A 12,347-nucleotide genomic window follows, 5' to 3' on the forward strand; every position below is an offset into this window, starting at 1 on the left:
GCCGTACAGCTTGGCGCCTGGCCGAGAGTACGCGGGGCGCAGCGGCACCCGCTACAAGGTTTACGATGTGGTGTTCCACCCAGAAACGCTGGCGCTGGCCCGGCGCAACAAGCGCTTCTGTCAGATGCTGGATGCCACGGCCCTGGAGGCAGTCGAGAAGCAGTTCGGCGTCAAGCTGGACCGCCGGAACGCCAAGACCCTGAAGACTAAATATAAGGGGACCCCAGAGGCTGCCGTGCTGCGCACGCCCCTTCCGGGGAGCGCCCGGGCCCCACCCAACAGGAAGGAGGATCCTCTCTCAGATTTTCCCTATCCCTACCGGTACCCAGCGACAGCCCAGAACTCCGTCGGCCCGGGGCCCCAGGTTCCCAAACCTGCGCTGGAGACTCAGCAGCCCGCCCCCACCGAGCCCCGCTGCAGCGTGGTGCAGCGCCACCACGTGGACCTTCAGGATTACCGGTGCTCCCGGGACTCGGCCCCGAGCTCGGTGCCGCACGAGCTGGTGGTCACCATCGAGCTGCCGCTGCTGCGCTCGGCTGAACAGGCGGCGCTGGAAGTGACGGGAAAGCTGTTGTGTCTTGACTCGAGGAACCCCGACTACCGGCTGCGGTTCTCGCTCCCCTACCCGGTGGACGACAGCCGTGGCAAGGCGCAGTTCAACAAGGCCCGGCGGCAGCTGGTGGTCACGCTACCAGTGGCGCCAGTCGCGCGCCGCGGGCCCCCTGCGGCGCCGGAAGAGTCGGTGGGCCAGTCCGGAACTGATGGCGTGGCCTGCGCTTCCGCTAGTGTGGGGAAAGCGGGCCCCATGGGGGACCCCAGCCCGGATACCAACGGGATCCAGGTGGTAGACGCTGGGATCGCCACCCCAGGTGCCTATGAGGTGGCGTCTCTGTCAGCGCGCGCTGGGGAGGAGAGAGAACTCCAGCCGGAAGAGCGAGGTTTGGGTAGGCACTCGGTGTCGCCGCCAGGCCTAGAGGAGAAGTCGTCCCCAGGAGCTGGGAGCTCACCTGGGGATGGTGGCGTATGCTCCCCTAGTATTTCATCCCTGGCCCTTGACCAGGAGTCTCCTGTAGGAAGAGGGAGTGCGTGCGGAGATATCAGTGTAGAGACACACGAGGACCTGGAGGGCCCGGGTGGCGAGCCTTCTGACCCAGCAATGGGTGGCCCCGGCACCGAGAGCAGGGAACCTTTGTGTCCTCCTATGCAGTGTAATCAGGATGAAGAATCCTTGACTCTGCTAATTCAAGTGCCTCGGATTCAGCCTCGAAGTCTTCAGTGGAATCTGAACCCCCTTTGGTACAAACTGTGCTTCTCCACACAAAACTCGGTTTATTCCTTCTTCTTGCAGTTTGCTCCAGAAAATAAATTAAGTACCAAAGAACCCGACATTAGCGTTTCTTCAAACAATGCAGTGATAGTACTGGCCAAATCTCCAGAGAGCCATGGACGTTGGCGAGAGTGGTACTATGGTTTGAACAAAGATTCTTTGGAGGTAACAGTTCTTTCTAGAGTCTTAATGTTTGAAATATTCCATCTCTCTTCTAAAATTTACTGTTACAGGCTCCCTCTCAATTTATCCTAAACAAAGCATTTTCTATAACTTTTCTCGTTATGCTGGTACTTGTTAAACGTATTTTCAGGAAGGTTTACACGTATCCTCCCTGATGGATGGGTTTCAAATCCTCAAAGTTGTTGGTAATAAAGTTGTTTTCTTGGGCTCCATTGACTCCGAAAGAGACCGAACAGATTTTCAGTGATTCCTGGACCTCTAAAATTAAATACAAAAAGTTGAGAGTAATGTCTCTTGGAGAAAAGGACTAACTTTAGTCTCAAAGGGTTTGTGACCCAAATAAGTTTAAGAAGCACTCCAAAGTGGCAAGTAGGAAAATCACTTTTTCCAAGCTTAGAAAGTGAGTAATAATAAATTTGTTTCTGAGAAGAAAAGTAACTCGGCAAGTGCCACATAGTTCTTAGGTGAGAAAGCAAACTCAGATGTTGGATTAATCTAAATCCCAGACAATTTTCTCTATAGGGTGCTCTTAGTAATTTTAGTGACAGATTTTGGTGAGGTGGACCTCTCTGGTGGGTGCTATATTGTGTTCAAAGTTTCTCTTTGCGTTTCTTTTAATCATCTTTAGGACCCTATTAGTATTTGGCACAATGGCTGGCATTTAATGAAGTGTAAATAGTATTTGTTGAGCTGAATAGCACAGAACACTAGAACTGGACTGAGCATTATCTAGTTTACTGAGGATAAATTTTGATGAGTAACTATGTCCTGTTGTAGTTCTGCTATGCTTTTTAGGTTATTAAGTTCTTGAATTTCACATTTAATACTCCACTGTTACGAAAAATATTAAAAAGAATACTTAAAATTCTAAAGATTCTTTAAACTCAAATGAGCAATTGGTGATTTTGATTAAGGTTTGTACCAAGAGTCAAGTTTTCAGAAACACTAATTGCACAGCTTGTATATTAAATATTAAGCTTTTGACCTTGGCCTTTAATCTGTCAGAAATTTTCACTTCTTCCTGTTGTTTTTCTATAAATCTGCTAATAAGTTAGCTCTGTATTTTATGAGTTGGATATCTGAGAAGTGGTTAACTTGAAGCCCTCCAAAAATGGTAAAATAAATAGTTGGGGAAGATATTTTGTAAGAATATAAAATATGAAATTCAGTATCTGTTTATGTCAGCAGAAGGGGGAAATTTAGGAAAGGGCAGTAGTTTTCCTGTAATTGTTTTAGCAAATAAAAATAACTCGATGTGGGAAGAAATTTATGGACAAGCAGTTAAGAGAATATTCAAGAATATGTTTTAATCTGATTTTCTAGCATGCTAACATTTTAGCAAGGAAACTAAATCAAAATGGAATTATTTCTTTGAAGCTTGAAATAGATTTATTATAATTACTTCCATTAGTCATCATATTTGTTATGATGCTGATGGGACCATGATGTCCAGTTCTTTTGCTTTGCTTGCTTACAGGACCAGGCTTTAAGTGTTAAAGTACATTAATTTTAAAAATTATGAGTAGTGAGCCATATATAAGGATATTATGTATAATAACCATAATTTAGAAACTTTTGTGCTTCAAGACCAGTATTGTTATTTTACACATATACAAATAACTAAATATGTTTCTTTAAATCTTAAATATTCACTGAGAATTTTCCTAGAACTTCAGGGCCAGTGAAATAATTATCTTTTTAATAAAGTCAATCATTAGAAGTCAAGCTTGTGTAGGTATTCTGCATTTTAATCATAACCAGTTCTATTATAAATATCTTCCTTGGGTTATCTAAAAATATTTGGTGCGTTTTTTGCAGTGAAGCAAAGACGAATCCCCTTTTCAGAAGCATGAACCCTAGAAGGTGCTGGAGATATAGGTCATTGGTAGAGTACTCGCCCACCATGTAGAAGGTCCTGGTTTGGATCCTTAATACCATAAAAAACAAAGTAAAAAAAAAAAAAGAATGAACCTTCTGTAATCAGTATTATTCTGGATCTTCAAATTATAGCAAGGCAAATTACTCTCACTGTAAAATTTTCTTTCTTTTTTTTTTGGTACTGGGGATTGAACTCAGGGGCACTTGACCACTGAGCCACATCCCCAGACCTGTTTTGTATTTTATTTAGAGACAGGGACTTACTGAGTTGCTTAGTGCCTCCCTTTTGCTGAGGCTGGCTTTGAACTTTTTGAGCCTCCTATCTCAGCCTCCTGAGCCACCGGGACTACAGGTAAGTGCGAATGTACCCAAACCCGCTCAATGTAAAATTTTCTGTTTTCAAGGTTCACTTTTTTTTTCTTTTGGTACCACGGATTAAACCTAGAGGTGCTTAACCACTGAGCTACATCCCTAACCCTTTTAAATTTTTTATTTAGAGACAGGGTATTGTTAAATTGCTTAGGGCCTTGCTAAATTGCTGAGAATGGCTTTGAACTTTCAATCTTTATGCCTCAGCCTCCCACGCTGCTGGGATTACAGATGTGTGCCACTATGCCCAGTCCAAGGGTCACTTTTGTATAGTATGTGTTCACAGATTAAATATTGTTTAATATAACCTGGCACGATGGCATACTCCTCTTGTCCCATTGACTCTGAAGGCTGAAGTAGGCCTCAGCAACTTGGCAAGACACTGTCTCAAAATAAAAAACAAAAAGGGCTGGAGATGAAGCTCAGTGGTAAAGTGCCCCTGAGTTTAATTGCCAGTAAACACACACACACACACACACACACACACACACGGTGTAATATAAAAAAAGAACTTAAAATGAACTGTGTTTATTTTGTAATTATAAAATTTGTTTATTAAAAAAAAGGTCAGGAAAATTAATTTTATTTGGGGCAGCAATGAACTGATTATGAGTTAAGTAATTTTAAGTATGGTTAATATGTTTATTCCTCCCACACCTTAACTATAACATTTAACATGAATATGAACAGATTGCAAAACTAAATTATAATTTGTAGTGGAGTTTGCACTTATAACTCTAGAAGTGAGGTTATTCTTAAGAAATATTAGGAGGAAAAAAGCATAATGTGTAAGTAGTATTATCTAGTAGAGAAATACACTTCAGATTTAATAAACCTAGAAAAACTACCAAGGCTTTATTTTCCCCCCTTTTCAGGTTTTTTAAAAAATAAATTATACATACACTTTTGGTATAGTTTGTATTGTTTTGTACAGTAGTAAATTTTCTTTTTCAGTATAGCCCTTAGAAATAATGTTAAGATAAACATTTTCAAAAGTGTAACCCTGATATGTGTGAGAATTTTTGTGAGCTGTCTTCCTAAGTATAACTGTCCACTGTGACTTATAAGATGGAATATTTTTTTCCTTTTTCCTTTAGGAAAAGTTGTTTATTAATGAAGAAAATGTTAATGAGTTTCTTGAAGAGGTCCTGTGCTCTGCATTCATACAGAAAATGCCCCTGTCCCCACCATTAATTGAAGTTCTTCAGGTTACTGATGAGAAGATTCAAATTCACGCAGAGGTAAGATTATAATGGGCTTTCTAAGAGAAGTGACTACTGGAAAGGTGGAAGCCTAATAACTTAAATTATTATTCCTTAATCTCATAACTATGAACAAAATGTAGATAATAACTGGGCAGAGTGATTGTGCTAAACCTTATTTAATCCCAAAATAATCCTCCAATTAGAATCAAATATTTAGGATGTGTGAGTTTGCCCAGGGATGAATACAAGTCTTTTTTTCTCCCAAGTTGTGGAGATTATGTCATAGAATTTGTTCATTCTTTCCAGTTGAACCCAGTCTTTTAATATAGGATGCAAAAGTAACTGACACCACTGAGTGATGTGTGAATTGGGGGAAGGGTAACTGATGAATATAGAAATTAAAGAAAACGCAAGAAATTCAACAATTCCCTTATAAGAATGTCTGTTAAAAGGTTTTGTAGGCAATGTTAAAAAAGCTTGGATCATTTTGTTCTGAAGGAGAAGACAGTGATTGAAAAGATTTAATCAGAAAGTTAAACCCAGTTAAAAAAAACTGGCAGTATTTAGAGGATAATGTCAAGGGAGAAGCCTGGAAGCATATGTGCAGGTTTGCAAGGTTTATCACAATGAGATAGGGATTTAGGATAAAGAGAAGTACTGAATCTTAAGGGAAACACCCAGAAGCCATTGAGATGCAGAGAAAACAGTTGTAAATCTTACCCAGGTCCTTGTAATACGAGGGAAATATGCAAGCATAGGGCAAACTGGCACAAAAATGTGCAGCTCCACCCTGGCCTCTAGTCCAGCCTCCGATATAGCTTTTCTATAAATATTGGACCTCCAACCCAAGACAGGTCTTCTCACTCTTGAGATAGCCCACATTCTCCCTTTAATGTGTATCTATCTTCCTAAATAAACCTGTCTGTACCTTTGGCTTGGGCTGAATTATTTTTCTGTCACAAAATTGTTTGCTGCCTTGTATGCCAAGAACCCTGCTGGTCCTGAGTTGAGTTCCCCCTTTCCTCTTGGAACTCCTTGTACCCTTCTCCAGGGACATTTGTTCTCCTTTGGCAGCCACACTGCTTTTTAAAAAATCTGATTTTCAGAGCTGGGGATGTAGTACAGTGGTAGAGTGCTTGCCTAGCACATGTGAAGCCCTGAGTTCAATTCCCCTACACACAAAAAGTTTTATTTTCTCCATTGTGGTAGCACACACCTGTAATCTCAGCTACTTGGGAGGCTGAAGCAAAAGGATTACAAGTTCAAGGCCAGCCTCAGCTATTTAGTGAGACTCTGTCTCAAAATACAAAATAAAAAGGGCTGAGGGTGGCAAAGTGACATTGGTTCAATCCTTAGTAACAACAACAAATTTCAGGTTACTGCAATTTAATTGCTGTTATTTCAAATAATTATTAATTTTTTGTTTCTCTTGACACAGTTACAAGAATGTGGTAATCTTGATCAGCTTCAAGGAAAGGAAAAAATCAATGAAGAGTGTCATCTAACTGAAAAAGAAAATGTAGAACATTTTACCACCTCTACAACTGATTCTGATTCATCTATAGCAGTTAAAGCACTAGAAATAAATACTTGTGGTTCAGTAGCAGGATTTCAACAAGAGTCTCTTGATGTTTCTCAAATGCTATCTGGAAAATCAAAGCAACCTGAAGCAAAAATGGAACCTACTTTTATTAAAGAGAAAGGTTCTACTTACTCAAATGAGGACAAAGATAATTTAAAAGAACCGGTAATAACCAAAGAAAAAGAATTGGATGGACATCACAATTTGAACAAAACTATAGTTCACAATATACCTGATTTTGATAGCATAAAAGAAACCAATATGCAAGATGGTACTGTGCAGATTATTAAAGATCATGTGACTCATTGTGCATTCACTTTTCAGAATTCTTTGCTATATGATTTGGATTAATTCTATATTATTCGGAATTTAAATGTTGAGTAAAAAAATTTTGGACCTAAAATAATTTCTTTCTGTTAAACATTAAAACAAAGGTAGTCAATTTGGAATTTTAATTCCAATGGGTAAACTGTAGTTTTGTTTTTGTTTGCCTTTAAATAGTTTTAATTTTGGAGATGTTTTAGAATTCCTCTAGTAGATATATTTTTTGAAGTAGAGATGTAAAACAGTTTTAATACAATGTGTGTGTGTGTGTGTATAAATATACATATATATTGACTTCTGTGTTGATTTTTGCTGCTTCTGCTTACCCTTACTTTAAAATTTCAAAATATTCACCAAGTTGTGTTTGTCACACAAAGTAATTCTCAAGAATGCAATTAACTAGAAATATGAATCCAAGTATGGGAGTAGAATCCTAAACCTGTTTGTTTTATAAGTCTCACTATAGGGTGTAGTTGCTGAAACAAGAGCTTGCAGGGGGAAAGAACTTACCCATATTGATAATCTAAATAATTACAATACAAATATCTAAATCGAATTTTTAGCATTTTTGTTTGAAAACTATATTTTACTAATATATGTTGCACAAACTACATGAGGTTAGTTTTAATGATTTTCAAAATTCAATTTTTAAAAACAATTTCTTGCAAGTTAAGTATTAAAACATCTTTTGGTTTTATAGAATACATTTGAGAATTTAGAACAGTTTAATTTTAATTTTTAAAAATCTGACAATTTGTTTTGAAAAGAAAAATTATTTTACTTACATTATCACATCAAAGCAAAATCCATTCTTTTATAATCAATTTTTTAATAACCCAACTAAAATATGAGGCAAAGGGGAAATCCTAATGTGTTTCTCACAAAAAATTTTAGGACAGTGGGGCTGGGATTGTAGTTCACTGGTAGAATGCCTAGCATGCGTGAAGCCCTGGGTTCCATCCTCAGCAACACATAAAGATAAATAAATAAAGGTATCCATTAAAAAAAAAAATTAGGATACCATGAAAACAGAGGAAAACACTTGATCTAATCACTAAACACAAGGCCACTGGCTGCTGTGTCCTGTTCTAAACATAGCTACTAATTCAGACTCTGGTCTTAGCTCAATTCTGGAAATGGCCTAATTTCTTTAGTCATTTAAACTGGAGATGTCAGGTCAGGGATCAAAAACTGGTATAAAGCCTGGTAATTATAATCTCCAGACAAAAACTGGCATTAGTGGCGCACACCTGTAATCCCAGAGGCTCACGAGGCTGAGGATGGAGAGTTCAAAGCCAGCCTCAGCAAAATTGAGGCACTAAAGAGCTCAGACCCATCTCTAAATAAAATACAAAATAGGGCTGGGGATATGGCTTAGTGGTTTATGCTCCTGAGTTCAATCCCTGGTACCTCCCTTATGCACCCCCCACCAAAAAAAGAAAAATACTGGCACTAGATTGGGATGTGAAGGTAGTAAAAAGGCAGCTCACAAAGGAACTGTCTCACCTTAGATGAGCATATATATTTTTCAACCACATTCTTAAGTTGATGCAATAGAAATTTGAGACTGTTTTCTTAGGTTGAGGGCTGAGGATATAGCTCAGTTATAGAGCACTTGCTTAGCATACATGAGGTACTTGGGTTCAACCCCCAGTACTGATAACAACAACAAAAAAAAGTTTTCTTAGGTTGAAACAACCAATAGTATTATCTACACAGAATATAGCTTTTGATGAGTAATTTTTTTTTATTGAATGTAGTAATAAGGGAAACGTATACAAAATATGGAGTAAATTTTAAGCCTGTTACCTATTATTTACTGTATCCATCTTTTTTTAAAAGTACCTTGCCAGGCATGGTGGTGCATGCCTGTGACCTCACCTACTCTGAAAGCTGACACATGAGAATCACAAGTTCAAACACAAGGGTAGCATAGGCAACTTAGGGAGACCCTGTCTAAAAATACAAAAATAAAAAGGATTGGAAATGTATGTAACTCAGTGGTAGAGTACTCCTGAGTTCAACCCCTAATACTGGCGACGGGTGAGTTAAAGCTGGCACTAGAATGTGTTGCACTTTGGTACAACTGAACTTTGTATCATTTCTGGCCTTAAAAAACAATTTAGGCTGTATTTCTCTTACACAGCAGCTTTTTTGTTTATTATGTATGCCTGCCTAATTTGAAAGCTAAATAGTTTCTTCCACAGTGAATGCACTGTCATGAGCAGGGTTTTATTTCAAACTTATTATACAATGTATAGATAGTAAATATTAAGATGTAATGCTTTTAAAAGTTCAAAACTTTTAAAATATCTTTACTAAATTTGGTATAAGGAGTAAACAAAATTTGTTCTGCAAAATGATTAGGAACCTTTTTATGCAAAAATGAGTATTTTATTTTGGTACACTAAAAGAAAAAAAAAATCAAATCCATTGTATTTCTACACTGAGGTGAAAACAATGTTTAAACTTGCTTATCAATCAAATACATTCCAAAAGAAAGTGTGTTCTATGAAGGTTCCAAAGCACAGGCAAATCTTAACGCAATATACAGGAATCAGTAATACTGAAAATGACTGTTCTGACAGGGTGTTTAGCAAATATAACTTTTGAATTATTCAACCAGTGAAGCAATCCCTTCCTAATAACTGTGTCAAGAGTGAAACTGGGTTGTTCCATTAATACTCTTGTGATTTCATTGTAACACTTTTTTACTGCTATCAATTTTAAATTTGCTGTACTTAAAATAAGTTTTTGAAAGTGGAAAAGTATACAAAGTTTCAGATAAAAAGATTAACAGATGCAACTTAAATAAAACTTTCCCTCTTCCCTCATATCAATTAACAATAATCATTACTTTTAACAGAGACAGACTGAGCTTTAAAATTCAACTCCCAAAATGAAAACTTGTTTTACATCTTAATCAGATATAACTGGAAAAGATTATTATATTATATATTTGGACACCTTTTACAAGAAAAAAAATTTTTTTTGTATTAAAGCAGAAACCAGTTCCTAAATCTTTTATTCAGTTGTATATCCTGTTGAGACAAATATCAAAAATAGAAGACTGTCACTTTTGCTTTTGTAATTGACTTTTTTTTCACTGCAGCCTTCTATAACTTTTACAGAGTTCATGGTCCCTAATATCTCCCCACCCTCCATTTTTCCTAGGTGGGGAAATAGCTACCACAGTAAACTTTTCACTGATAGTTAAAGTTTCTGGAAACATGTACTGTTTGTTATTATTTAAGAGTAACTCAATTTGGGCACTCTGGGTGGAAGGCCTACATGTTTTCTTGTGATGCATTCCACAGTCTCCAGCATGAAAAATCCTAGGAGCTTGAGGAACCAGTACTTTCCAGAATTTTGGAAGACAAGATACAGTCAAATATTGAAGAGTCCAGTCCCAGTTATAATCATCATAGGTACAGAAAGTGTCTGTGCACTCAATCAGTTTCTGATATGCATCCCGGGTCAAGGCTAAACCCATATTGTGCTCTGTGGATTTCCAAGTTTTCACATCTACCTTGTCAGCAATGCCATGGAAATTACGATTGGCAGTATAGGTCCCCAGTGAGATAACATCACACTCAGGGCACTCTTGCTCCTTCAATTTCCACATTTTTTTGAAGACATGGTAAAAGTCTGGAGCTAAGTAGTGGTCCTCTTCTAGGAAGAGTATAAGGCCAGTATAATCTCGAAGAACTTTGACCCTTTCCCATACGAAATGCAGCTTCCACCACCAATGATGTTTGGTTTGGGAGAATTTGGCCTCTCTGTAATGGCCGAAGGAGTCAGGATACTCAGCATTAATACACCCCAATTTCAAAGCTGCATTCTTCTGCAGGTCTCTAGGGCAATCTCTAGGATCACTCCCCGGAAACTCGTTGGGGTACAACTGAATGCTGAAAGGAAAGAACACCTGAAGAACAGGGCAGAAATCCACCCCAGCGATCAAATGATTGATCTCTGTCGACCAGAAGTCATGGCTAAAAATGACGAGGACGTTGTCAATGCCCTGGGCTTTTCGAAGTGAGTCCAGTAACAGTCTGAGGTATTCCGGCCGGTTATGCACCTGGACCACCAGCACCAGCTCCCGGGGGGTCCAGGTGCCAGCCTTATCTACATTCCTCAGCGTCTGATCAAAGTTCAGCTGGTACACGAGGGACCGGTATCGCAGCGTAAGGTTGTCCGCCTCCGGCTGCGGGACCGCGGGGACCAGTGGAGCCGCCGACTCGTTGGAAACCCTGCGGATGCCCACCGACACCGCGGGATGGTCCCCACCCCGGCCTCCCGCGCCCCGCGCGGGCTCGACGTCCAGCAACGGCGGGGCAAGGGCTTCGTTCTTCCTTTGTCGCCCATTGCTGCTCCAGAGGACGAAGCCGCAGGCTGCCACCACGAGCATCAGAATTAGCACCTTCCGTTTGTAGATGCGGAACCTCATGGTCTCCAGAGCCGAGGGCACGGGCGGGAGGGCGCGGAAAGGAGCTGTCGGCCTCTGCAAGGAAGGGGCGGGAGGGCGATCGCCCCGGCCTGTGGTTGTAGGAACTGGCCCCCGCGGCTGCCCCGCTAACTCATCTCGGGCCTCGGGGGTCCTGGGGCTCGAAGGCTCTCAGCTGCCCCAAGTCACCCGGGATCCGCACATCTTCGCCCGGCAGCTGCAGCGGCCCCGCCGCTAGGAGCCGCGGCTCGGCGTCTTCTCGGTCCTCTCCATTCAGCACCACTGGTCCCGGAAGAAGCCCAGCCGCAAGCCCACCGCACCCCAGCTTCGTTACCTGCGCCTCCAGCGGCCCTGTGTCCTTTGCGCTCTCATCCTGACTCGGGTCCCGGACGACCAAGACTGAGCGACCACGTAGCCTCGCCCCACTACCGCGGCGATCGTTCTGACAACCCGGTACTGGCCCGCGGAGCGCCACAGCCCTTTGGCCCACACCCCTTGGGCCCTCCCCATAGGCCGTTGGTTGGCGCTTCCCAGACGCGTCTGGAGGCGACTGGCCGTAGTAGCCAGCTGCCTATTGGCTCGCAGTCCTGTCGCTCAAGTTCAGTTCCTACTTCCGCTCCATTCCTCCCTTTCCTGTAAGGCGCGAGCGTGGCGAGGCGAGGGCTGCGGCCGCGAGATCTCTGGGTAAGTTAGCAGCTGGACTGTAGCGGTTTAAACACGAGTCTCCATTGCTCAGAACCCGGGGAAGGACCTTGTAAGAAAGGGAAGGCGAGACCCGCTGCTTTGGCTTGGGTGAGTTTAAGACTTGGTTTCTCTGGTTAGGAAAGGAGTGTAGGCATGGCGGCTACTGGGCCGCGAGGCACGCCGCCTGGCTAAGGACACGTCAGCCCTGATGCTGACGGGTGACGGTGCTTCGGAGGGAAATCGTGAAACCAGACCGGTGTGATTCTTGGAGAAGGAACAGGGCGGATCGTAGCAGAAGCTACTATATCCCGCATTGCATCAGTCACCCAGGAGCTAGAAAATGGAGGAAGT

The 12,347-nt window shown here is 41.4% G+C and overlaps 3 protein-coding genes across 4 annotated transcripts in view; 2 read left to right on the forward strand and 1 right to left on the reverse strand.

Annotated features, from left to right (window-relative positions):
* Dnaaf2 (dynein axonemal assembly factor 2) overlaps positions 1 to 7,162 on the forward strand; it is a 7,752-nt gene extending 590 nt beyond the window's left edge. The window contains 3 exon segments of the mRNA XM_015491057.2: positions 1 to 1,492; positions 4,855 to 4,998; positions 6,401 to 7,162. The exon segment at positions 1 to 1,492 is cut by the window's left edge and continues 17 nt beyond it. Coding sequence (XP_015346543.2) covers positions 1 to 1,492; positions 4,855 to 4,998; positions 6,401 to 6,895 — 2,131 coding nt within the window. The 3' untranslated portion in view covers positions 6,896 to 7,162.
* A 1,429-nt stretch (positions 7,163 to 8,591) lies between these two features.
* Positions 8,592 to 11,793, reverse strand: Mgat2 (alpha-1,6-mannosyl-glycoprotein 2-beta-N-acetylglucosaminyltransferase). Its single transcript, XM_015491069.2, has 2 exons — positions 11,647 to 11,793; positions 8,592 to 11,369 (listed from the first exon to the last, which is right to left on the reverse strand). Exon 2 carries the CDS (start codon positions 11,313 to 11,315, stop codon positions 9,972 to 9,974), a length of 1,344 nt encoding a protein of 447 aa, XP_015346555.1. The 5' UTR covers positions 11,316 to 11,369; positions 11,647 to 11,793; the 3' UTR covers positions 8,592 to 9,971.
* Positions 11,794 to 11,839: 46 nt separating this feature from the next.
* Rpl36al (ribosomal protein L36a like) overlaps positions 11,840 to 12,347 on the forward strand; it is a 1,429-nt gene continuing 921 nt past the window's right edge. The window contains exon 1 of one of the 2 annotated variants that reach the window (XM_015491077.2): positions 11,840 to 11,996. The gene's annotated coding sequence lies outside the window, so the exon portion shown is untranslated. Of the gene's footprint in view, positions 12,105 to 12,347 lie in introns of both variants that reach the window. The other variant, XR_007345781.1, reaches the window with a different exon arrangement.

Source organism: Marmota marmota, unplaced genomic scaffold, assembly GCF_001458135.2.
Source record: "Marmota marmota marmota unplaced genomic scaffold, marMar, whole genome shotgun sequence".
In the NCBI taxonomy this organism is placed as follows: Eukaryota; Metazoa; Chordata; class Mammalia; order Rodentia; family Sciuridae; genus Marmota; species Marmota marmota.

Bases quoted from the DNA above. Each gene is read 5' to 3' on its own strand.
- Mgat2 (XM_015491069.2), bottom strand. From the start codon at position 11,315: ATGAGGTTCCGCATCTACAAACGGAAGGTGCTAATTCTGATGCTCGTG.